The 27,527-nt window shown below is 40.4% G+C and overlaps 1 protein-coding gene across 8 annotated transcripts in view; it reads left to right on the top strand.

Annotated features, from left to right (window-relative positions):
- Positions 1-27,527, top strand: part of RNF144B (ring finger protein 144B) — a 131,897-nt gene that overhangs the window by 48,868 nt on the left and 55,502 nt on the right. For 7 of the 8 annotated variants that reach the window (XM_036347793.1, XM_036347794.1, XM_036347796.1 and 4 more), the window contains 4 exons: positions 6,378-6,438; positions 13,538-13,742; positions 15,651-15,795; positions 21,834-21,923. In XM_036347793.1, coding sequence (XP_036203686.1) covers positions 6,378-6,438; positions 13,538-13,742; positions 15,651-15,795; positions 21,834-21,923 — 501 coding nt within the window. Of the gene's footprint in view, positions 1-6,377; positions 6,439-13,537; positions 13,743-15,650; positions 15,796-21,833; positions 21,924-23,256; positions 24,519-27,527 lie in introns of those variants that run through there. The other variant, XM_036347795.1, reaches the window with a different exon arrangement.

Here is a 27,527-nt window from a genome sequence, read left to right as displayed (position 1 = left end):
CCTGCTATTTATATTACAAGACAGGGTTCTTCATTATTTATTGTCTTAGAAAATGCTTGTAAGTATAACATTTCTTCATCTTCAAAAGACACAAGGAATTTAAGCTCTTTCCTTCAAATGCTTCACTGCATGGATCTAGTTCACACCCTTGGCTGTGCTCTGTCTGCCTCCTGCAGGCTTTAGGTCCTGCCTGCCTTCGTAATGCTTTCAAATTGGCTCAGCTGGGGCTCTGCCTCATTTATCAGAAACAGCTTCATCAGCAAAGTGTTGAATGCCCAGTTGCAGAACTCCTTGCTTATGTAGGAAATGGTAGAAAAGGCAGCTTCCTCTTCAATGTCATGGAAGCTGCGGGGAGGTCCTGCTACTGGAGAGCTCGTGCCCCTGAAGCTGCTCCACGGGATCCAGGGTAAAGTAAAGCCTGCCTTCCTTGTGTCATCTGGTCCTTTCAGCTGTTGCTCTGCAGGGCATTTCTGATATACTCGATGCAGGGTTCTTGTCCAACGTGGAATTATGAAAGGCAGGACACAGACTGTTCTGACAGCATCACTGCATTCAGGCAAGGCCTTTGCTCGAAGTCAGTAGCCTTGGGAATGAGGCAATGACTACTTTAAGCAGGTCCCTTACAGTCTTAGGAAAGGAACGTATCATCACTTGCTGGGAGAGCCTGGGCCATTGGTCTGGACCATGTAAATTTGAGTGGTGAGTACCTACCATGACATGGCCTGAAGGATGGAACCTCTCCTCACTGTCAGCCGGCAGTGGACGCCCAGGAATAGCTTCTCACCCACCAACCCTCCTTTCAAGCTCAGGGCACTGAGTGACCAGCCTGCCTTTTACTGCTGGTGGCACAAGCAGGCACCAGAGGAAAGAAAGCTGCTCTCGCCAAGAATGGGGGCTCCAGAATTCTGTAGGACGGGACTTAGGGTGGGGCACTCTGGGAGACTAGGATAGGGGATGGTTGGGTTGGGGGTGCAGTACTAGGGAATTTGAAGCTACATTTGTAAAATAAAGACAGTTTTTACTCATACATACTGCATGCTCATTGAGGGTGGCTCCTGGAATTTGAGATCCAAATGGTCCCCCCAAATCACCCATTGGCATTGCCTGCACTTGCCATCTCTTATTATTACAGTGTAGAGCTGGGGCAGAGGGAAGAGGAGGGTGCCCAGGCAAGTGGCCATATCTCTGTTACTGAGGTTCAGGATCTGAAGAGGATGGGGTTAGGTCTGTCTATAATAATGACCTTTGGCTGCAGTACATGTTGGCTGGAGAAGAGTAAAACTTGAAGTGGAGAAGGATAGAGGAATCTGTAATGCCAGAATCAATAGATAGCTTTGAGGTTCTTAACTGAAATTTGTTCTAGAACATTTAAAAAAATTGGTTTAAAAACTGCATATAAGTGGAGAATAGTGTTTCTAAGCTTCTTCTTTAACTAAGGGCAAATGTAAGAAGACTAAGCAGCAATGGGTCGAACGTGTCCCATGGATGTGCACATAGGCATGTCGCTTTTAGACTAGATGAGCCGAGGGGAAAGGCAGGCAATATTGTGGGAAGCAGGACTGAGGCCTCTGCAGAAGGGGCAAAAAAAGAGCAGCAAACCCACCCTCTGCAGGAAACTGTGAAAAAAATTCCTGGCCCTGGAATTCCAGGACCCCCCCATCCTTCACTTTCCCAGTGGGCCCTGCCATCTGGCTCTCAATGATGCCCTCTTGCTTCTTCATCCAGGATTTGAAACGTAGTATGTAGGTAAGGAGATGAGCTTGGTTTACTCAGGTGAATGGGTAAGTGGGCTGTTTTTCTTTTTCTGTTAGGAAATAGTTATTTTCTGGGTTGAGATAGGAAACATTCTTAGTTTCTGTATTATTGTGATAAAACACTTATCCTTTAGACTAGTACTGTTTCTCTTGCCAGTATTTTTGCAAGTCATAACACCTCAAGATTTGTAATGATCTACAAGAGGTCAATTCCATCTCCAGATATAGTGATCCGTTGTATTTCATGTTCAACCTGGTTTTTTAATTTTTAAAAACAACTGTAGCAGAGGTATAATTTAAAGGGCCAAATCTAAGTAAAGTCTGGGCTTTTTCACCTCCTCCTGGCTTTCCCTAGCTTCTGGGTTTTAACCATTTCATTAAAAGAAAATATATGTTGTGTTTACAATATTTCTTCCTTATAGCAGAATTCTAATGAACAAATAGAGATGGATATAGAAAATCATCATTAAGCAAATAAGCACAGTAATAATTATAGTAGGTAAGAGTTTTTGATAGATACAAAATTAGTTGCCAGAGGTATGATGAGAAACATATTTGCAGAATCTCAAAATATCTATCTATATATATAAAAGCCTAAGCAACTGGCCGACCAGCCAGTAGCTATGACGTGCACTGACCACCAGGGGCAGACGCTCAATGCAGGAGCTGCTGAGCTGCAGTCACTTGGCAGCGGCGGTTCTCTGGTGACACACCCAGAACCAGAGAAAAGGGAGCCTGATTCTGGGGTGCATCACCTGAGAACCGCCCTCTCGCAATCCAGGACCCCTCGGGGGATGTCGGGGAGCCAGTTTTGGCCCAACCCCTGCAGGCCAGGATGAGGGCCTCTAGTCTCCCTATAATATTACAAAGAGTGGAGCAACCTGGCAGATACTACCTTGACCAAGTTAGAAAGTTAATATCACCAGTAATGAGACAGGTTGTCCTCATTTACCTCCTGATGGCCCAATATTACTTCTGTGATGTTCTTGCCAAAAATGCATAATCTTGACTTAATCATGAGAAAACATCAGACGAAGCCAAATTGGAGAGCAGTGTACAAAATAACTGGCCTGGACTCTTTAAACATGTCAAGGTCATGAAAGACAAATACAGACTGAGGAACTGCCCCAGATTAGAGAAGGTTGAGGAGACAAGGGAACCAAATGCAAGGTGATGTCCTAAATTGGATCTGGACTGGAAAAAAACAACAACATTGTGGGTCAGTTTGTGAAATTTGAATAAGGCCTACAGATTGTTTAATTATTTTGTATCAATGAAAATTTTATTATTTTAATAATTAACTATGATTATGTAAGGTGTTACTAGTAACATTAGGAGAAGTTGGGGGAATGGGTCTTTAGGAACTTTACATAATTGTCACAACTTTTTTTGAGTCTAAAATTATTTCAAAATAAAGTTAAAAAGGAATGTCCTGGTATGATTTTTGAGTGATTTGGAATTTCTTGGTTGGCAGGAAAAGGATAATTTTATACCATAAGATACCTTTTATAATCTCTTATTCTCTAGGATTTTCATTTTCACAATTAATTTTAGAGGCGTTGTGATTCCTTAAAAAAAATTTTTTTTTAAAGGAGTAGCCCACCCTAGCCGATTTGGCTCAGTGGATAGAGCTTTGGTCTGCAGACTGAAGGTTCGATTCCAGTCAAGGGCACATGCCCGGTTGTGGGCTCAATCTCCAGTAGAGAGCGTGCAGGAGGCAGCTAATCAATGATTCTCTCTTTTATCATTGATGCTTCTGTCTCTCCCTCTTCCTTTCTCTCTGAAATCAATAAAAAAATATATTTTTTAAAAAAGGAGTAGCCCTTTAACCTATTGCCTGATGGAGCCTTCAATAACCATACTAAAACATTTATTTCAGTTTTATAATTGTGACAGACCTTGAGCAATAGCGACTTAGTTCCAAATGGCAAGGGAATGGGAATTCAATACTTTGGATCATCATCTTTTAATCTTCTTTAAATCTAAACCAGCTTTCTCTCATCTAAAGCCAAAAGTGTGATAGAAACATTTCAGAAAATTAGCTCTTATCTGTGAAATACAACAAATGATAAGATTGAGGAGTAGATCTTTCTTAAAACTTTATTGCCCTACCCCTCTCCCTCCCCCCCTCTCCCCCCCCAGCTCAGTAATTTAAGTCCTTTGAGGACAGCTTCTATGTCGGCTTGTTCATTTGTATCCCCAGGCTTCCAGCCATAATAGACTGTCAACAAGTCCCTGGCTCAGTGGATAGAGCGTCGGCCTGCGGACTGAAAGGTCCCATGTTCGATTCCGGTCAAGGGCATGTACCTGGGTTGCGGGCATATCCCCAGCGGGGGATGTGCAGGAGGCAGCTGATCGATGTTTCTCTCTCATCGATGTTTCTAACTCTCTATCTCTCTCCCTTCCTCTCTGTAAAAAATCAATAAAAAATATATTAAAAAAAAAAGAGAAGATGCAAGTCTAAGTGGCAGGGGTGGGGAGAGAATGGTGTATATTGGGGCTTCTCTTTATTCCAGAAGTATCAAACATAGTGAAAAGTGATAGACGTGACTTTGTGTGATCACAGAGTTCAATAGAAAAGTTGATTTACCTTACTAAGGCTTAATTCTATACAAACCTCGAAACTAAAAAATAATAAATAGGAGATTCAAAGTAGAGTGAAAGACAAAATATATTAGAGACCTCTGACTTTCCTGCTGGCAGTAATATGTCCTCTGGTGAAATTTGTCTTTCTAACTTAACATTAAACATCCAGCTCTACTATTGTTGACTTTTTACTGCATTGATTTTGGTCATTGTTCACAGTAGCATTCCTTCTGTATTTAAAATATTTATCTCCTATTTGCTTTGTCTTTTTATAAACTGTTACTGACTTAGCTGTTATATAAATTGCTTGTCATTGAAAAAAATAAGCATTTTTAAGGGTTGATTTTGAGGAGTTTGAAGAAAGTCTTCATCAGTCCAGAAACAGTTATAGAAGGTGTAAGAAGAGTATAGAACTGTCCCATAGAATCAAAAACCTCAAATCACTTAAAGGGGGGCGGGGTTTAAAAATAGATTTATAGAATATCACTGAGGTCTCTTGGGCCCAGATGATACCATCTCCCAAGTTACCTTGGCCCAAAAGTTAAAGTAGTATTAGATTATTTGTCCTCCACCTAAAATGAATCATTGACTAAGTCAGTAACTAAACTCTGATCCCCTAATGCCTCCCACGCTTTCACTTGCTTGCAACTTCTGTCTCCAAATGCATTTTATTTGAGGTACCTTTGTCTTTTAGGAAAGAAGTCCAGGTAATATTATAACAGTTGAAACAAAACTGGCTTTCAGTAGAATAAACAGGTAAACATACTTTAACAAAATATATGGTAAAAGACTCATAAAATTAACCATAATTTTTTAGTGATTGCTAAGGAGGTTTTACTTAAAGTGCCAGGTGAAAATGCAACATTCTCTTCCCTCCCCCCCTCACAAATGGAGCAAAAGTTTATAATGAAATTAAATTTATGTTTTACTTTGCTCTACTTAAAATGGAGAAGACAGAACTTATCTGTTTTGTGGCTCTTCATATATTTAACTAAAGTTGATTCATTTACAAAATAAATGAATGTGTTGTTTATTTTTGTGAGGAGGAGAATTCGACTTTGAATGCCTTCTAAAATGTATTATATTTGTTAAGTACCATTTTAGCTGCCTCATTTTTTTACTCCGGTTTTCTCAAAGCACACTTCTTTCCGTTAGTTGCAAGACCTTTCACCAACATATGTTTTAACAAAAAATATGCAGTACTTTAGAGTCAAAATTACCAAGGTGTGTCCTGTATCAAATTCTTAGATTTTTTTCAGTTATAAATATTTTAAGCCATATCAAAATATTTACATGTTGACATCAATGGTATTGCTATTTTTTAGAATGCCCCATTAAGAGCAGTTAGCTTTGCCTGCATCTGACTTTGAAATGCAACTTAAAAGTAACTAATCTGCAGTGCTATTTGGTTCGCTATGAATCCTTATTTATGAACCTTTGGTCCACTTTGCTATCAGAAATGGAAATGGGAGCCTAGACACAAGCAACATCTTCGGCTTTTCTTTTCTACCAGGGCATGGATGGCGATGCATGATAATCAAGGGCCTCTTGAAATGATTTTTGTCAGAAGTGATTTGTACGTTGCTTAGAAGGTACTATTCCTTAGGCAACAGATGAAGTTTTCATACTTCCTGACTCACTATCTATCTGACTTTAGTATTTAAGGATTCTAAAGCTAGAACTATAATCTTTTAAAATTTTTCTTAAATGAATCTAAAGAGAAAAAGAGCATCTTTCACATATGCACACAAATAATTCGGGAAGTCGAAAGATTTCATTGTTTGGTCTTAGTAGCTGCTGATTGAAGAATGGAAGGTGATCAATCAGTTCTGTAACTGGTGCCTTGAGCGACTCCTAGCCCTGGCAGATGGTTGGGGATGACTCAGGGATTGCTGCTTGTGTTACTGCACCAAAGACATTTGCAAACTAATTTGTAGAGAGATAATACAGTAAGCCAAACAAGGAGGAATTATAAGGCTGGTAACTTGGGCCACTGTGATGACTGAAATCTCATCTTTATAATGTGTCTGGTTTCAGATTGCCTGTTTGGTACCTGTGGATCAATTTCAGCTTTATCAGCGGTTAAAATTTGAACGAGGTATGTATGCCCTCTTCTTTTTAACCCAATGGTAAATGTGGTTTTACACCTGTCATCTTCCCACTAACCTGCATGGAAGGCTAAGGCAGCTGCGGGCTGTCAACAAAGCCATGAGGGTACATGGAAAGGGGAAAACTGTAATTGCAATACACAATTTCAACTTTCTCAGCCACACCCAGAAAAAATACAGACTCGCAGGAAATAGAACTTTCCTTATATTGGTTTTTAAAGATATGTTTTTATTGATTTTAGAGAGAGATGAAAGGGGAGGGGCTAATATGCATTTCACAGGCACATCCATCTTTACAGCAGTAATAACCTTCCCTACGTGAGGCACACATGAAAAATCATTGGCCAAGACTCACTTTTCCCCAGAAAGCGCATGGATAGATGTTGACAGACTTTGCTTAGTGCCTGGGACTTTTGGATGCTCTTGTAGTGTTCATCCCTACTTGTGATTGGCTTATTTCTTCATTAGCTATGATAATGTATTCGGTCTGGTTACAATCAAGTTGGGTGGGCTTTGTAGCCAAACTGTCTTTTATAGGTGCTCTTGCATATCTCTGCTTTGAGGCATTTTAAGAGGACCACATAGTTTTACTCATACATGGAATTTATTTTTTCTCACAAGTTCTAGGCAGATGCCCCTAAGAGATTCCCATGAATTGACAATTGATTTCATTATTCCTATTTTAGAGATACAGAAACTTACAGTTGAAGAAGTTGAAACTTGCCTAGTATCATGTAGACTCTGTCTAAGCTTCCTCACCTAGAAAACTTTTAAAAATTCTATAGTTTTTTTATTGGGGTAAAATATGTCTAACATAAAATTTACTATTTCACCCATTTGTGTATTTATAAAAAGGCATTTTAGCCAATTAGTATATCCCTAAAATGTAAACAAGGAGGAATAATTATGTTAGAAAATAGACATTTTAAGTAAATTTAAGTTAATTCAGTGCTACACAATAAAGTTTACTTGATTGGGGTACTCTTTTTAAGTTGTACATGTGTCATTGTTACATAATATACTTCATATTCATCTCAAACGCAAGATTTATCAGCTAGGCTATTTTGAGGTCTTGGTTATAAAAATGATTGTTAGTTTTGTCCAGTTCTTATTGCATACCAAGTTCTTTTCTCAGTTTTTAGTTTGTCATCTGGTGTTTCTTTCTTTTTTTTTTTTTTAATACATTTTTATTGATTTCAGAGAGGTGGGGAGAGGGAGAGAGAAAGATAGAAACATCAGTGATGAAAGAGAATCATTGATTGGTTACCTCCTGCATGCCCCTTACTGGGATCAAGCCCACAACCCAGGCATGTGCTCTAACCTGGAATCAAACCTGACCTCCTGTTCATAGGGCAACGCTCAACCACTGAGCTACACCGCCAGGCATCATCCTGTGTTTTAACTGTCCTCTACTTCACTTTACACTTGGCTAAATCTTTGTGAGGAAAAAAATCTGTTGAATGGGTCCAAATCATACAAAGCAGAGAAACACCATTTGGAATTGATCGGTTATTCTGTGAATCCACTTTGCATCCATCTGTGACTTTCCATTGGCTATTGCTGTGTTTGTGGCTTTCCCTTTCTGTGTCAGTCTTCTAATATTAGGGACTGAGTTTGGCATGTGCTAGTGATTACTGCCTTACTTTTTTTTTTTACTGCTTTACTTTCTACTGCTTCTCAAAACACATGGGTGATGATTAATGCTAGAATTTTGCTTTACTCTTGCTTCCAGAATCTACTTTTTCAAAAGAATTTTTTCAAAAATTGGGCTAAGATTATCCATCTCTAGTCCTTAAGGACCTTTTCTATTTTTGTGACCCTGTTTTACTTGCTATAACTCCAAGTTCCTTTAGTTCCTTGATAGGTTAAGGTGTCTATTCTTGGCTAGTTATATTATTATATAGTGGTTAGAAACAAACATTTTAAGCGCCAGATTGTTCTTCTTTATAAAAAAGTGAAGTAAAATAAGGATTTGTTTTCCTTTAATCCTGCTAATCCTGTCCTATTCACTCAGATAGTCAATACCTACATTTTTATGTAGTGAGCACCTATTATGCACTAAGTACCAAGTGCAGTTCCAGAGGCTACTTTCATCTTTCCTTGAAAACCCTCTTGTTCTCAGCATTTTTCACAAGCCTCCTTTCATTTTAGTCATAACATTTATGATATGGCTCTTCAGGTTTCACCTCACTCTTTTATTTGTCCTTGGTGAAATGCTCCCACCCCATCATTTGTGCCTGAGCAGTAAGGTTTAGTAAGGTTTTGTCTTACCAGAGCTCCCTGTGTGGTTATTTGATGTCCTAGGGCTTTTTTTTTTTTTTTTTTTTTTTTTAAAGACTGTGACACTTAATGACCTTATCATTAGTTCAGTGTTTTGTTTTTTTTAACACCTCCCATCTCTCATTAGTCATCTTCCTTTTTATAGTTTTTGATCACAAGCCTGTTCTTATTGTGTGTGCGTGGGAGGGTGTGTGTGTGTGTGTGTGAGCCTGCCTTTCTGGTGTTTTGTGGTAAGTGAATGATTAAGTCTAGGGTTCCCTTCCTAAGCTAGTCTGTGCTTTCTGGTGATAACACTTTCTCAGCTTCACGATTCCTCTACTTTACCATCCAGTTCTTATTGACCAGTTTTAAATCTAAACGAGCACCCTGTCGGTGTTTCAGTTTTCTTTGGGAAATCTAAACTATCTGCAGGAAGGACATTTATCTGCATGTCAGATGAGATTTCTAAAGGGGTCCCGAAGGAGAGGCACATTGTTAAGTGCCACTTCCTTGCATACTTCTATTTCCTCATCCATAAAATGGGGATGAAATGGAATGATTATCATGGGGCTGCTGTAGAGAATGAGTAACTATTGTGTGTTGGTCACAGTGTGCATTCAGTAAATTATCACAGCTATTGTTATTGTTGTCGATATTGATCACTACCACCACTAAATCTTCCCTTTCCCCCAGTTTTCTGAACTAAAATAAGAAAGCATCTTCCAGAATCATACCTTGGGCTGAGTGTATAGTGTAATTAATAACTTCTGTTTTCTTTTCAACTTAGTCCCAATTTTTCCCAGCATGTTTCCATGCTCGTCATCCTAGATTCAGGAGAGTTGTATAGAAATTTGATAATCAGTGCTAATTCATTTACACCACCTTATCATACTCATTTTCTCCCTACAGTATGCTGTTACTATAAGCATGACCCCCCCTTTCTCTGGCTCCTCCAAGGAGATCATGACTTGCTGAGATGAAGCCTTCTAAGTTTCTGCTTTGAAGAGAAAATGTTCCCATGGTGATAGTGGGAATTAAAGTCTATTTAGTAGCATGATTATCGTTAATGGTGTCCTAGGAGTTAAAAAAGGCCGGACCCCACCATATACTCATTAACCCCATTACACAAACTCCTAACTTCTGTGGATACTAGGTCATCTAAAAAGTTGTTTCCAAGTTTGAAATTCTGTGGTTGTCTTCAACTATCTTGAGAGCAACCCCTGTGCTGATGGCCACCTCTGCTTGAGTGTATTTCCTGGAGCAGATGTTAATTCTGATCGGTTTAATTCAATTGCATTTTAACTATCTTCCGAAAACCTTTTTCTATGAGATATCAGAAAGCAAATTAACTTTGGCATAATGAAAAATGCAGTGGGTCATAAAAATTAAAAACAGTTTGATTTATTTCAGCTGGTAATTAAATTAGCTTGGGGGCATGGTGTTCCCCACAATAATAAAAACTCATGTGATGTCTTTATGGGCACAGCCTCACAAATGTAGAGGATGGCAGAGAAACCGCTCATGTGAGTTGAGAGAATATACTACAGAGTAAGAAACAAACTCTATGTATGTGTTACAGTTCAGGTGGGAAAACCAAAGGGCCCTGAGTTCAATTTTTGAGAAGTGAAAATGGTTATCGATATCAGATATGGTCTTTAGGTCTCATGGCAGTTTTATTTTCTTAGAATGTTTCTACTTCCCAATAATTGTCGGAATACAGAAGTAGAAAGCAGTTTAAATAGCATTTCCTGCCTTGCAAAAATTGCATGAATAAGCAGAGTCTTAGGATCCAACAGTCATGGGGCTTTACTTCAGCAATCCATCGTCATTTTCCTAAGTGCACTCCAGTTCAAGTCTGTGAATTTGTCCATCCCTGATGGTAAATATGTTACAATGAATCACTTTGAAATCATGTTCATTAAAATGTTTGGGGCACTGTTAGGGGCTGATTTATGCAGACTCCTGGTTTCTCTCTTTCTAGATTTCTGAACATTTCTCCATCTCAAAAGCAACAAGAAGTGTTCATCACTACCAGTGCAGAAGAAATTAGTTGAATATTCATTAGTTCACATTTTTTTTTTTTTGCCAACTCTGGAAAAGAAATTTGAAGGGGAAAGAAACTAGACCTTCAGTGTTTTGGATAGGGTGCATTTTGTTTCTCTGCATAATTACTATTTCCTAGGCCAAAAGCCAGGAGGTAGAATTGAATTTACCATAATAGTAATACAGAATGTTTTATGTAATCCAGGTTTTATATAACCCAGTGTATCACCTTGGGTTATATGACTAGTATAGCCTCATAATAGATCTCTCTGTTGCCACTTTGTGCTAATAGCATCTATTCTTCCTAAGGTAGCCAGAGTAATCTTCTACAAATGGGGATCATATCATGGCCCTCCCTTCAATGGCTCCTCATCTTGCTTAGCCCTTATCATCATAATCGGTGATCAGGCCCTTGACTACTACTCCCAAGTAATCTCCTGTGACTCTCCCTCTGCTCACTTAGCTCCTTGTCAAGTTGGACTGCTTTATTATATATGTAAATCTTTTTTTTTTTTTGCATTATTTGGGTAAAAGTTGGAAAGCTTTCAGATCAAAATCATGTGTAGGTTGGCTGCTTATTCATGGTTCTGTCATCAGTCTTGAAAAGACCTATGATTTAAAATGGATGGTGAGTGGATATTTGATCTGGGAGTCCTTAGATCTAAGTTATATACCAGCCTACATTTCTTTGGGCTTAGTATTTGTGAAACAGTTATAAGAGTTTGGATGAAAATATAAATGGTATGGATACAAGGTAAGACCTTGGAATGCCTGTGTGTCATTATCCCCTTGGTTTTCTAACCAGCCTGTCCCAAAATTTTAGGGATCTTAGACGGCCCATCTCTCTTGGGGTCTGAGGATCTCTGAATCATAGGTTTCCCATTTCTGATTCTATTTGGCCCATCAGGCTCCAATCCCTGTCCCCCAGAATTAAATAAGAAAATATGTTTAAGGCTGCTCTTTTTGATGAAAACCTATAATAAGCATAGGTCCAATTGTTACATTTTCTAGGCAAGACATTACTGGTGACAGTGTTGACTGGACTTTTTCCCTCTGGTACTGAATTTGTAAAATTATTACCTTTAAAACCAAGCTCATACTTAATAGTTTCATTTTCTTTTTGCACCTCCCTTTGGGTTTCTTTGCCTCCTGGGTGGAAATTTTCAAAAATCACAGTCCTGCCCTAACCGGTTTGGCTCAGTGGATAGAGCGTTAGCCTGTGGACTGAAGAGTCCTGGGTTCGATTCCAGCCAAGGGCATGTACCTTGGTTATGGGCACATCCCCAGTGGGGGGTGTGCAGGAGGCAGCTGATCGATGTTTATCTCTCATCGATGTTTCTGGCTCTCTGTCCTTCTCCCTTCCTCTCTGTGGAAAATCAATAAAATATATTAAAAAAAAAAATCACAGTCCTTAGGAGATTGAAAACTAGAATCTCATCAGTTCAAAATTTGCAAAATACAGGGTGGGGCAAAAGTAGATTTATAATTGTTCATATGGGAAATAATATAATAACAAATAACACAAGAATAAACTCTGTGGTCCTCATACTCAGAACTATAAGCCTACTTTCGTCACACCCTGTACATTGGTTCAGAAAAAAAGGGGCTATTCTACCCTTCAAATAACATCATTTTTCATGTGGTATGTTCCCTGAAGGTCATGTTATATAACAAGAACATGGAGTCTGTTATATAAAAAATGAAAAACTGAACAAGATTTGTAAACATTTGAATAGAGAGACAGTTATCCACCCCCCAACCCTGCCTTCTTTCCTGCATGCCTCATGGATCTAACTGATGAGGTACCTGCCATTTTTTAGTCTGTGAAAGTCCCTACCTTTGGTTTTTAGAGTATGTGGGTCTTTTACAAATGTTCTCTAAATGATATATTGGTAGGGCAGCAAGAAGATTCAAATTGACAGCCAATCTGACCTTTTAGCTAAGTCATCATTTGGTTCCTAAATTATGTGATTATTCCTTATTCTTTAATTTTTCTCTAAACAGCAGAAGAAACCTCACTACCTATTCTGAGTGCCTGAAATGACAAAATCTTTTATGCATTTTTTTCTTTTGCTTTGGTAGGTTCTTCATGTCCAGTTTCCTCCAAGATAGTACCCAAATTAATTGTAGATGATACTTGAGATTTTTTACTATCTTGAGTGCTGAAAGGTGGGAAGTAGTCCAACAGTTGCAAATTTTGGTTAATGACAACACTATTTACCTGTTTTCTAGAGGCCCAGTGCACGAAATTCCTGCATGGGTGGGTTCCCTTGGCCTGGCTGGCGATCAGAGCTGATCAGGTTCCCTGCCTCCCCCCCCCCCCCCCTCCTTCTCTTGCTGCCTGCATCCACCTCCACCCACCCCTGGTTCCCTGTCCCAGTCCGGGACTTGCCGGCCAGGGGGAAGGACCGGCAGGTTGGCCAGCAGGCCCTATTGGTGATCAGGGCCTGTGGGCTGGGGGCCGCTCCTGCATTGAGTGTCTGCCCCTGGTGGTCAGTGCACATCATAGTGACCGGTCATTCTGGTCATTCTGTCGTAACAGTTGCTTAGGCTTTTATATATATAGATAAGGGCAATGGTGACCTATTCCATTAGCATCTGCTCTGGGAAATGTGGCAGGACTGACTGACCTTTTAGATTTGAATCCATTGTGAAGAAATCACTGCCCTTGGTTGTCCTAAGCTTCCATAAATGTTAGCATGTAAAAGAGAAGAAATGAAGGGGAGAAAGCCTTGAGTTTGAATGCAAGACAGAGAGACCGTCACATTCCCTTTCTTTACACTTTAGAAGTCCACCTGGACCCCTACCGAACATGGTGCCCCGTCGCAGACTGTCAGACAGTGTGCCCCGTTGTGTCAGGTGACCCAGGACAGCCTGTGCTGGTGGAGTGCCCTTCCTGCCACCTGAAGTTCTGCTCATGTTGCAAGGATGCTTGGCACGCCGAGGTCTCCTGTAGAGACAGTCAGCCTATCGTCTTGCCAACAGAGCACGGGTAAGAACAAAAATGTGGTATTTGGGATTATTCACTAGTTTTCTCAGAAACACAAAATATGTTGCTTGGAGGAGGAGTTACCTTGTGATGGAATTTAGAGATTCATGATTTGCCTGCAGCACTTTCTGAGAAGTGTCTCAAGACTGGTAAGTTGTTAACAAAGACTAACCCACAAAAGCATTTCTAGAGGGATTTTAGTTATTTACCCCAGAGCATCTTTCAGATACTGCTGAAATTAGAGTTTGTATGAGTTTTGATTTCCCTGTAGTTAGAGAGTCATGTGGTCCACTGGTTCTCAGTTGGAAGTCTTAGCTTATTCACAGCCATTTGCTTAATATCAGACCTGCCAGCTATGGACATACCTCATTCTTCCGGATTGCAAAGTGTGCAGAAATTATTTTCTCCCCTATCTAAATTGCCAGCTCCTGAGGTGTGCCAATCACAGCAGAGAGAAGACAGCAGCAGAAACAGCCTTCAGTATAGTGTAGTGCTAAATTCATAGGTACTAGAGGAAAAGAGCTTATCTCTCACTACTTGATGCTTTGAAAAGGTGGTGCCACGGTTGAGATTCTGTTATGGTGAGAAGCAATTAAATCTGTACCTTTCAGTAGGGAGGGTTTTATGGCAGCCGCAGGGCCTGGAGTGAGAGACCTTTGTGTTTGATCCCTTGCTTTGCTTGAGGCTATGGCTGTTCTGCACAGGCAAGAACAGAAATGCCAGTGTTGCAGTCCAGTTGGCTTAGCCCTCGGCGCCCTGAGAATGTGTAGAGCCATTCTTCAGGAACAGCAGTGCTACCTGGCTGTGATACTGTGCTTGAATCTCAGACCAAACAAATCAAGAGGGAAAACAGATTCAGTACACAGGGCAGGCATGTGCCCTTTTAGCCAGTGCCACCTCCATTTTCACTGCCACCACAGTAAGGTCCCGGGTGTCATAGGGCAATGTAAAGATCCCAGAGGGAGAAGGACTGAATTCTGACATTGTCACTTGGCATCCATGTGACCTCATGCAAGCTACTCAGACCCTATGGAATGTTTCTCTATTTGAAAAAAAAGCGGGGGGTGAGGGGGGGGAGATAATTAAAATAGTAACTGTCCCACTGCTCTATGAGATTATTGTGAGCACCAAATTCTGTCATAGTTTTTACAACACTGTGAAGTGGGTGTCTCTGGGCTGGGTGTTGGTTTTGATGAACAGTAGCTGAAGTGCTGCCCAGTTCTGTAGCTCATCTAGTGTTCCCTGCCACACCCACCCTCCCCTTCTTTTCTATGTCCCTCTGAGCTGTGACCCTGTATTGGCCTATCCATTTGTTTGGAGTAGGTCTTTTCAGTGACATTGGGCATTTACTTTAAAGTATTGATTATTGACTCCCCACAGCCTCTTTCATTTGTTTATTTAAACAGCTTATTAGATGGATTATCTATGCCCCGTCAGATCCTGAGCTAGTTTTTCTGTCATGTAGCAGACTTCTTGCACTTTTTATTCAGTGCGTGCTCAGAGAATGAAATACTAATTGGGCAAAATAATGAATTAAATCAGTTGTGGAAGATACGATGATATAATCCACTCAAAGCCAAAGATAAATAAATTAAGGTATTTTTTGGTTTTGTTTTGAGTTATCCGAACAATAATTTCTGTCACACCTATTTTTACCCCCAACCCTTTCCCCTGGGGGGTGAATTAAGCACAGATTACAAAGAGTTCACTACCTAAACATCAGGAGCCTTAGGAGATCCAATTGCTGGCCAGAAAATTGAGTTAGAAGGGCATTATTTATCCATTATATTTACCATAGCTTATTCTTACCATAGGTCTGGTTAGTGTACACCCTTGTGGTCCTGGCTTTTTAAAAAACCAGGCAGCATTCTCCATCCCCACCCAATAATTTCTCATCCACTGTGTTTCTAGGGCCCTCGTTGGGACAGATGCAGACGCCCCCATTAAGCAGTGCCCATTTTGCCGGGTTTATATCGAACGCAACGAAGGCTGTGCTCAGATGATGTGCAAGAACTGCAAGCACACGTTTTGCTGGTACTGTCTGCAGAACCTGGATGTAAGTTCCACGTGGAAGACTCTCTCCCAGCATCTTTCTCCATCCTGTACCTGTGCAACAGCCAGTGTCCTACAGCCTTTCCTTTCAAAATATTGAGCCTACTTTCGTCCTGCCAAAAAAATTATTTTTCTTAATGAGACTTCCTGAGCCGGCTACTTTAGATATCCATAACACCTGCCACCTTTGCTTTAAAAGGCAAGCTTTTGTTTTAGGGACATTTCCTGCTCTGGGGGCATTGTTTCATTCTATTATGTAAAGGACTGTTAGTGTCTTAGTTTTATGTTGCTATTCTAAAAAATTACCACAAAATTTTGGTTGAAAATGACACCAACTTCTTATCTTTAACTCTGAACATTAGAAGTTGAATGTGGGACTCACTGGGTTAAGATCAAGGTGTCCTCGGGGCTGCATTCCTTCTGCAGGCTGTAAGGGAGAATCCATTTCTTGGCCTTCTCCAGCTCCTGGAGGCTGCCTGCATTCCTTGGCTCGTGGCCTCGTTCTCTGTCTTCACAGGCTGCAATATCACATCCCTCGGACCCTTATGTCATAGCTTTCGGAGTCATTGCCTCTGACCACAGCTGGGAGAGCTTCTCTACCTTAAGTACCAGTGAGATTAGATTGGTTCCATCTAGACAATACAGGATAATCTCCCCTATCTCAAGGTCTTCATTTCAACACACTTGAAAAATCCCTTTTGCCATGTAAGGTAACATTTTCACAAGTTCTGGGGAAATGCCATAGGCATCTTTAGGGGAGCAATTGTGCTGCCTACTGCCAATAGGTTGTTTTCCTCTTTTTGAATTTAAAGAAACAAGCCATTCAAATCAATGGTGTCTCTCAAGTAACTGTCCCATTCATTGACATGACAGAGGTATTGCTACCATTTTGTCATGGTTCCCTTCTGGACAAAGAGGTTTGGTCTCATTGTTCTTTTTCCTAACTGTTCATGAAGCATGTCTTCTCAAATTCAGGTGGAGTTTCATTCAGTCCTGTGCTAAGGCTAGTGGTAACCTCAGTTAAAAGATGATGTAAAGGATTGTTGAGAATTCATCCTACTGTTTTCAATTACAGTGTTTTAAAGTTAAAGGCTGCCTATGTAGTTTACAGGTATTCCCAACTTGGGCAGTCTGGACCTATAAAATATGTGCATGTCAGTGTAAGCCCTCAGTCACGGGTGGGTGGCCATTCCTTTCCCAGTTGTCCATATTAATTGCCCAGTTTGCTTCAATTCAATAAGCAAGTCTTGTAGTGCTTCAGTATCATACAGTTGCAGAGTGAGCGTGCAGTTGATACGGGATGCATGCTGGCCCCCATGTGCCTGGGTGTTAACTGAAAATTCGATAAGTTGTTTAGGATGACATCTATGAGCAAGTATCTTAATCAGTTTTATGTCAATGTTTCAAGAAGAGGTATAAATTGGGGAGAAGAAAATTGGCATCTTAGCCTCTAGAAGCTTAGCAGTTCAGGTTGAGAGAAATGTTTTCATTCTTTTAAACAATTCTATTATAATCCTTGAATTACCATTAAATTTGATAGTGGAGACCTCTCATAAATCCAGAGGAGTGCTAGTCTAGATGAGGATTTGATGGATTGTATACCCCTCATGCTTTACAAATGGGAGAAGTCTTTTTTTTGTTTTGTTTTCCTCCAGATTTCACCAGAATATTAATTGGGTTCAGATCCACAAGCAGGCTGAGCCCATGAGGTTCTCTTTAGGAAGCCAGAATATAAGGGGATAAATGTGTGCGCCAGATCTCTCCATCCTCTGGCCGAAATGTGTTTGTGGCATGGAGCTGCAAGAACACACTGTTCCATCACTTGCCTGTTCCAGGACTCAGAGACTAAACGGCACAGATGCCAGGTGGCTGGATACACAGCATTGTTTTCTGGTCATTGTTCTCTGCAACCTCATGTTCTTGGTTTTAGCCAGGGGCATTGCCTTGTTGGTAACGATGTTTTTCTGTAGACAAGTATTCCATGTCACATGTGGTGTTGATCCTTGTTTATAGGAAAGTTGTAGAGCATGGGTCTAGGAGAAGGGTGATTGTCCAAAATCCAGTCCCTAGACAGACACCAAACAGTGATTTTGACTTTTTCTCAGGCATTGAAGGTGTTCCTGCCTTGATCCTCATCCCTGCTGTTTCAGAGGATGAGGTATTCCTGTCACTGCATAAAGCTAGGTGTTCTTTCTTTGGGAGGGGGGGGAAGGGGGGCGCGGTTTAAATGTGTATTAAACCAAACGTGTGATACCCACCTATAGTGTGTAAACAAATATATATGTAAGTAAAAAAAATCTCTTATATTAGAATTAATGGAAAAACTAAAGGGCCCTTTGCACATTGGCATCTTACCTCTCCTTGGGCCGATGCCGTGGGGCCTTGTTATAGTTAGAGTTCAAAGGAAAACCAGAAGGAGTTTAGCTTAACTCCACCTGCTAGGATGAATTTCAAGGTAGATAATTTCTCCACATTATAGTAGACGGGGTTATAGCAGAGCAACAGTATAGTTTTCACATTCACAGATTGTCTGAAATTGTGCAAATTAAGCTTCTCTTCTGGATATCGCCCTCCCTTTTACCACTAGTAAGATATGATAGACCACAGTGGTTACAAAAATAGATAGTTCATAGAGTAATAAATATCTACAGTTAGCAGAGCACAAACTTATAAAGTGTTCCTTTTTCCATAATGAGCAGAATACCATAAGCATGTTTAAGGTACAGTCAGCAGACTTCAGAGTGGTGAGAGAGCATTTGTAAAGAAAAAACGCTCAAGTACAAAAGCCAGCGCAGGAAGTGAATACAGATGAGAAACATACAAAAGACAGAATTCTAATTCTTCACCTCTGATTGCCCTACAATTTTCCCTTTATGAATCTTAAAAATAATACTTTGTTACCTTTGTACAAACTTTAAAAATGATTAGTCATGAGACAAGCAAAAATTGAATAACTTAATAGTAGCACTAAAATCAGTGAAACCTGTAGCGTTTTGTGTGCTTTCATATGTACTTCTGTGGATGGGTCTTTATAATGCCCCAAAAAGTGTTTTGATAGAGTTTTTAAAATTCCCACAAAAATCTATTTTACAGTTATTTCAGATATAGGAGGGAAAAAGTCCTGAACTGGAAAATGAAAAAGGTCAAAATCTCACACAGTGACTGAAAATCCATGAATATATGTCATTCTTATGTTCCCTTAACACTTTATCAAGTGCTCTGTAAGGACATTGTAATGCTATTCTGAAAACAATCTCATTTAAGAAGACACAGTAATCTCTATTCTAATTCTAGAATAAAAAGTACTTATTTCATATAATGTGTGTTTCAGCGAGTTTGGCATCTACTTGGTTGTACTTGCCAGTGTCACCTTAAAACTTCATCAAAGCTTCATGGCAGACGTGAATTGTCAAAGTTGAGTACTAACACTACCACCTTCTAACTGCTCACAGGGAGGGAAGGGTATCTGAAGGTCACTTCAGCCTAGACCAGTATCTCCTAGAAGCTTTGGAAAGGGAACTTGCCCCCCAAAATATCCATCATCTAATGTGTTTATTTAACTCGATAGGTTAAATAAACAGGTTCTGCAGACATACTAACATACACTCTACCCCTTCTAGATGCAGCTTTTCCCAAACTCACTTGACCTTTCCAGGGAACACCCAGAACCACCACTGGATCCCAGGACACTAGTTTCCCGTGGAACACAGTTTGAGAAATGCCATTCTAAACTAAATTTTCTAAAGTAGTGGTTCTAAAATTATAGTGAACATCAGAAACATGTGGGAAGTATGTTAAAGCATAGATACCGTGCCCCACGTCAGAAGTCTGCAGTGAGCCCGGGAACCTGCTTATCTAAGACAGTGAAGCTGATGGAGTGAGGACCACACTTTGAGTGGTATCCACCTAGGCAACACCCCACACAAATCTCAGCTGCAGGAAGCCCTCCTGTGGCCTCAGGAAAGATTGCATATGGCATTTGCCATGATCAATTAGCTCATATGATCCGCCCACTGACATGGGAGAAGGTCTGGGGCACCTTGGTGGGGTAGAGGAGCACTTTACTTGACTCTTGGCTCTGCCTCTTCCCACCAGGTGACTAGGCACAATGACTGCATCTTAAAAGAGTAATAATAGTCTTGGCCAGTGTGACTCATCACCAGTTCATTTCCCGGTCAACGGCACATACCTGGGTTGCAGGTTCAATCCCCGGCTCCAATTGGGGCACATGTAGGAAGCAACTAATTGATGTGTCTCTCTCACATCGATATTTCTCTTTCTTCCTCTCTTTCTCCCTTTCACTCTCTAAAAATCAATGAAAAAAGTATCCTTGGGTGAGGATTAACAAAAAATAAAAATAGAGGAGTAATAGTGGCTCTCTCTCAGGGGATCTGTGAAGCTTAAAGAAAACTACCTAACAAAAAGCATCAGACAAGTGTCATTAATCAGAAGAATGTGTCAGTCACAGTAGTTAAATCCCAGATGAGTTTTCTGTCTTCTGCCACTACTGAGCCTTTATGAAAGCACATTCTGGCAGCTAATGAAGAGAAAAGAGGCTCCTCCCGCCCCCCAAACAAAGAAAACACACTGAGAGGAAGATGTATAGTGGATTACTTACTTAAAAATATCCAATTGTTTAAAAAAAGATAAACTCACAATCAAAGCTCATAATTATTTTGGCTTTGAGATAGTGTTGAAAAGCTATAGTCTATTGATCTTTGAACATACTCTCCTATTCTAGCATGTTGTTGATGCTGGTTAAATTTTAACATCAAGAGAATATGAAAAAAAGTCTTTTACTCAAAGTATGAATTAGATCTAAAAAGTTTAGTTGAAATAGTTCCAGTCCCCAGTGGGAGGATGAGGCATTCTTAATCTGCTTTGGGTACCTTGGCAACTTGTCCCCTTCAGTTATCTCTTCTCTCTCCTCCAACTTCAGCATCCACTCTCCACTCTCCACTCTCTAGTCTCTAAATTATCCATGCATTCTCAACTGTGTCCCACTTAGAAGTGGGTATGTAACAGTTTTCTCAAGTCCATATCTTTCCATTTCTCTTGTCCCTTCAGCCGCCAATAAAGCATACTTACCTCAAGCTGTTGACACTTCCTTACCTCCAGTCATTGCCGTGCTCAGATTGCCACTTAGTCATACCGCGACTGTGTTCTTCCAAGGCTTCAAGTGACTGCTTTTGGGTAAAATCCAAGGAACACTTCAGTCCTCATCTTACCTAGATTCTCTGCTGCCTTTGCCCTCTTGACCACCTTCCACCTCTTCAGGTTTCCCTTCTACATTTCTGGCCTCTTCTCAGTTCCTTTTCCAGGCTCTTTCTCGATCCATTCTTATATGGTTGTGTTCAACAGCCTGCTTGCCTCTCAGTCTGCACTCTCCCTGGGTAATCTCAGTTACTTCTGTGGTTTTCCTACCCCATGTACACTGATTCCCAAGTCTTTGCCCCCAAATTCACATCTATGTAACCAACTGCCTTTTGATCAGTGCTACTTGGATGTCTCAAGTATCTCTCAAGTTCAACACGTGCAAACTGTGGTCGTCACCTCCCAACAAACTCCCTCTCTTTGGTGCAAAGCCACTACCTTCTACCCAGTGACTTTCCCCTCATTGTGCGATTTCTCCCTATTTCCCCACTGATTAGATACCCATCTTAATATCTCATGATTGTATTTTCCTCTTCTCCATCTCACCACTGGCATTTTATCACCTTGTTTACTACAACCATCTCTGAGCTGCCTCACTCATGGTCCTCTCATTTCCTATCACACCTCTGATAGAGCTACCTTTTGATGATAATTGGTCAGGCCATTGATCTCTATTAGACTCAGTCAAGAGTCTCATTGATTATCCTCTGTTTTCACTTGGTGATATAGAAAATTACTGAGATAGAGTCTAAAGATTATGGGCTTGGAATTCCTAGAAGCTGTTATTAATAGTACCAGAAAGAGCTTTTGCTTCCACTGAGGTAATCTGATATCCATCTCTCAATTCAGAATTACATGCTTACCTAAACCTTTCTCTTTGTTTTTCAGAACGACATTTTCCTCAGACATTATGACAAAGGGCCATGCAGGAATAAGCTTGGCCACTCAAGAGCCTCAGTGATATGGAACCGAACACAGGTACCCTGACCTTAAAAGGAGCATGAGATACACCAAACTCACAATGGCTTAGAAAACCTGCCTGTTCATCCTTCTCACTTTACTCCTGCTTACCCCTTCTAGCTCGGGAGGTTCTAGGGAATTCTGGGGCAGGGCTAGGGAAAAGTAATGGATCAGCTGCTTGGAGTTAATTCATGAGCACAATACTCTTCGGGGGGGAAGGTCGTCCTCTTCGACCGAGCGTGCAGCTTCGGGAGGGATGCACATGGATCGGTGAGGGAGGAGGGGGACATCCGCCTAGCCAGCCAGATCAGCCGAATCAACCCTGGCGATCAATGGGGTGACAGATGTCGCAGCCAGATCGCCCTCACATCCCACAATACTCTTAAAGATAAGTGGAGGAGCAGGGCACCAGAGCAGCCAAGTAAATAACAGTGACTTGTGGAATGAGGGCAGATGCTCTTTCCTCCTGAAAAAGATGGTGGGATGACTTTCCTACAACCCTTCATGGGGCATTTGCTATGAAAGGCAATGCTCTAAACCTGACGAGCCCCTGCAGGGGCTTAGATCCCTCTGTACATGCCATTGTGTGATTATGTGACAGGTTCAAAGGGAGCCCTGGTTTATTTTTAATAGTGTTTCATATTTATTAAAGGCTATGCTTCTTTTGAAGGAGCCAGTGTTAATAGCCTAGTAATCATTATTAACATCCCTATGAAGCTGTTGAGGAAACTCAGGTAGAGAGAGAGCCAACACCAACATTTCAAATGCCAGAGCCTGACTTAGCATTTGGTTTGTTCTTTTCACCTTTGATTTAGTGTCTGGTATCTTCCTGAATTATTCAGTTCAGACCACTGCTGGGGACTGGCTAAAATGTTCCATAATTATGACTGTTTTATGTGTCTGAGATGGCGTCTTAGTCAGTTCAGGCTGCTATAACAAATTACTATAGACTGGGTGGCCTAAACAATGGGAGTTTATTTCTCATGGGTCTAGAGACTGGAAGTTCAAGGTCAGGGTGCCAACAGGGTTCGGGTTGGGTTCTGGTGAGGACTCTCTTGTTGGTTTACAGATGGCCATCTTCTCATTGTGTTCTCACATGGCAGAGGGTGAAGAGAGAGGAAGCCAGCTGTCTGGTGTCTCTTCTAAGGGCACTAATCCCTTCATGAGGGCTCCACCCTCATGTCCTAATTTCCTCAAAAAAACCCCCCCAAAAAACAAAACCCATTTCCAAACATCATTATATTGGGGATTAGGGTTTCAGTGGGAATTTTGAGTCCATAGCTGATGGTATAGTAGACATATAGGAAGATTCAACTGCTAAAATAGTTTTTCTTTCTTTCTTAATTTCCAGGTGGTTGGGATTCTTGTGGGGTTGGGCATCATTGCCTTGGTGACTTCACCCTTGCTACTCCTGGCCTCCCCCTGTATAATCTGTTGTGTCTGCAAGTGCTGCCGGGGCAAGAAGAAAAAGCATGACCCATCCACAACCTAAAGATCTCTGTTTGTGTCCGCGTGCCACATAGCACAGTGATAAAGCCCCACTTGGTGAACTCGCCTCCTTTTTCTTGCCAAATTTTGGAAGTGCCTCTGTGTCCAGACTTTGAACTTGCCTGCCCACCTGTGGCGCCAGAAAAGGCCAAGCACTGGTGTGTGTGTTCCTGTGTAGAGAATCAGGTTCTGCAGTCCAGGTTGTATCTGTGGAGCATGTCAGAAGCTTCGGGTTCTTGGGAAGGAACTAACACAGCATCATTTTATCACCTAAAGGATCCCATGGGACTGTTCAACTTCCAGCCAAATTCAAGGAGCCTGAGTGAACAATTCAGAATAATAAAGGTGTTGTCACGGTTGGCAACATACATGATAATTGAGAAGCTAGAGTCTGTTGTGTGTTGATCTGACTACCAAGGGAAACATGGGGGGAAACCCGTGGATGAGACTATTTCAGGGGAAATTCTCGTCAGAGTGATAAAGCAGGCTGCTTATCTCAGGAGGTGATAAGGTGGCTCTGTCTCTGCCAGCTCCTGGGCGTGCTTTCCCAGCATTCCCACAGTCACTTGGCAGAAACACAATAGGTTTCTCCCTGTGTGATCTCAGCTTCAAGCAGGAGAAACTGCTGTGCAGAGGAAGTTGTCCCTTCCCAGTAAAAGGGTTTCAGCCTATAAAACAATATGGTCTAATTTAGTCTCTCTTTCTTGGCAAGTGTAACTTTTTTAAGGTGATAAACTCTTCTCAGAGAGCCAGAGGCTGCTGTCTACAAGCTTGTTTTACGTGAAGTATTTGGGTGGAGTGGCAGAGGTTCAAAACCTGCATCATAGATTAGCAGGGCCCTTTCTTGAGCTCTGTGTTCATACACCCCAAAATTTAGAATTAGACCTAAAGTACACACCAAGAATGAGTATTAAAGTCCATATGTATATCTAGAACCCATATAACTTGCCGCCCACCTAGAATTTCTGTCCACTGGGCATGCCTGGATAGATAACATAAAATAATAGTGTGTATTATTACACACAATAATACAACCCACAAATGTTTATGTAAAAGCCATTCTGTATTTTCTTCTGTGACTAATATTGTTTAATATAAAGCAACCTAAAGGTTTTTTGCATATTATATATGTAAATTTTGGTTGCAAGTTCTTAACTTACTCAAGTATAGACTCATAAACATAACTTTTAAAAACAATACTTAATATGACATCATGCAATTTCAGTTTGTAAAAATACTGATTGATAATCATGTTATTTACCTTTTTTTTGTTTTTTTTTTTTTTTTTTTTTGAGAGAGAGAGAGAAAGAGAGAGAAACATCCATCAGTTGCCTCCAGTACTCGCCCTGACCAGGAATCGAACCTACAACCTAGGTATGTGCCCTGATCGGGAATCGAACCTGTGACCTTTCGGTGTACGGGATGATGCTCAAACCAATTGAGCCACACTGGCCAGGTTATTTCTGTATTTTCAAACACAATTCAGAGCAGCTGTCTTCTTAGCTGAGTTTAGTATCTGTTAAGGCAATCTGAATACTTTTCTGTATGTACAAGGCACGGACAAAACCAAAATATGTAAGAAATAAAATGACTTGTTTTTCCCATTATATCATAGTCAGATTTTGAATAAATGGGTTTTGAAAGGACAATAACTTTTTCTCCAGTGACAGGATGACATAATTGCCATCAGCAATGTAGCCTGGTGCCTCATGAAAACTGTATTAATGACAGTGGAGAGCTCTCCTTGAAGCCATGTCAGGAACTATCAGGACCTATGATATGTTCTGAGTAACTGGATAACTACATTATTAAATTGCTGCTATCCTGGGCCTATTATTGCCTATGTAATGGAATATATTCCAAGTGGGGATATGTATATTTAAGGAACTTTAATTCACACATACTATGTATATATGTATGTATATATACATATAGTACTTTTGGTCATGTATATTTTTATTTACAGTTTGTATAGAACATTGATGAGAACGCTGGGGAAACTTTTGAATGGCAGCCAACCAAAACCATTTTTAATCATTTATTAGAAATTTCTCAATATTAAGTGTCTTTATTTTCATTCAAAACTCAAAACACTTCAGAAAAAAAGAAATCAATGATCTCTTCTATCAATGTATTTCATATTAGTATAAGTGTATATATATATTTGAATAATTTGCTTTGTTTTACACTGCCTCGTTATAGTAAAAGGCATTTATAACTGCTCAGGGGAATCACAGGGACTCAACTGAAATTGAATTTTTGTGTCAAGAATGTCAGTAGTGGCAGCATACTACTCAGTAAACTCTTCAGGCTTGGTTCCACAAAGAATCTTAAAATGGGCTGATTTCTTTTTTTTTTTTTTTTAAATATATTTCTTTATTGATTTCAGAGAGGAAGGGAGAAGGAGAGAGAGATAGAAACATCAATGATGAGAGAGAATCATCGATTGGCTGCCTCCTGCACACCCCCCACTGGGGATGTGCCCGCAACCCAGGCATGTGCCCTTAGCCGGAATCGAACCTGGGACCCCTCAGTCCGCAGGCTGATGCTCTATCCACTGAGCCAAGCCAGCCAGGGCAAAATGGGCTGATTTCAAGTAACCCAAAAGACTATGTTATTAAAGGTGGAGCTCCTGAATTTGGAGTAAAAGTGGAAGAAAATATCTATGTTATTTCCTTGGAAAAAATGGAAGGAACGGTCTTCTCACAGAGATACTGTTATATCAGAATTAGCTCTTTTGTGTGTGTGTATGTGAGGGGGGAATAAGGAGTTGGGTTGTTTGTCAAACAGACTTGAAATAACTGGACTTAAGTTTTTAAATGTTGAAAAGTACCTGGGAAACGGTGACTTCTTCCCTCAATAGCTAAGAGAATTGGCCTGTGTGAGATTGTCAGGATCAAAAGGAACAGATTGGTAGGTGAAATCTAAGTATATCTAGTGCATCAGGGTTGAGATGTAAGCCAATCAAGAGAATTTGTTTATAAAAGAGAGAGCTGACAACTTGATAACCTAGAGTGATGTTGTCATTTTGGATAATTGCCAGTGAAAGGGTTCAACCTTGTCTCCTCCCTTTGTCAGCTTTATCCTTCCCTAGTGGTTCTCATTCTGTATTAGGAAGGAATCTGGGTTGCATGACCATGTTTGGATGTTGTAACAAAATACTTTTGTTTTTGGAGTGGTAGAGTCCATTTGAAATAGAAATTTTAAAATCCCTCACCAAAATTGGATGCAAGAACTTAACCATCCAGAAACATTACTGGTTGTAATGGCATAACATCTAGCCATTGCCCCTTCTAAAAATTCTTCTCTTTTTCTTAGGTAGGGAAATGAGGAGGAAATTCATATGGAAGGACATTTTAGAATCTTAGGCATCCTACTGGTTCATGTTTGTTCTGGACTTGAAGTTTCTCTTTTGAAGGTGGTCTTTGAAAAAGGAATAATTTTGAATTTTCTTGTAGTCTGCATTACAGTGAATTTTCTTGTAGCCTGCATCACAAAAATTTTACCTATCCAAGTCTGAAAATCTAAATGCTTCTTTAAATGTAAATCACTGCTTCTTGGAACCCGAAATTGACTCATAAATTATTCAGAATCTAAACATGTATGTATTATTTTAACCTTTCCTGCACAGTGCTTCTAAAAGACTTTCTGTTCATGAATGGATGCCTTTATGTGTATAGAATCACGTATATATGTGTAGCTTCAGAGACAATTTCAGAACGCCTTAGATAAATGATATTTTAAAATGCTGCCACAATTGATATCTATAGGCTATTACATCTCATGTTGATTCATAATCCAGAAAGTTTTGTTATGTATTTAAGAAATTGCTGTCATATTATATTTTTCCAATGAATTGAGGGGAAAATAGCTGTTTTAGTCTCTCTAGCCCCAATAAATGTGGAACAGGAAATCAAGTGTCTTAACTCTTGTTGTGCTGCATGTTTTTAGACATGTTTATTTTTATTATGTAAAATGCCAGCCATGTCACTATTAAATCCTAGGCCCTGCAGTACCATTTACGGAAGTGACTCGCAGCCTGTTTCTCGGGGGAAATGGGAGCAAACGTCACACCTTCACTTGCTGCAGACTTACTTGTTGTATGTGTGATATTCCACACTGCCAGTGCACAAA

Source organism: Myotis myotis, unplaced genomic scaffold, assembly GCF_014108235.1.
Source record: "Myotis myotis isolate mMyoMyo1 unplaced genomic scaffold, mMyoMyo1.p scaffold_m19_p_2, whole genome shotgun sequence".
Lineage (NCBI taxonomy): Eukaryota > Metazoa > Chordata > Mammalia > Chiroptera > Vespertilionidae > Myotis > Myotis myotis.
This window is presented reverse-complemented; position numbering and strand designations above follow the sequence as displayed.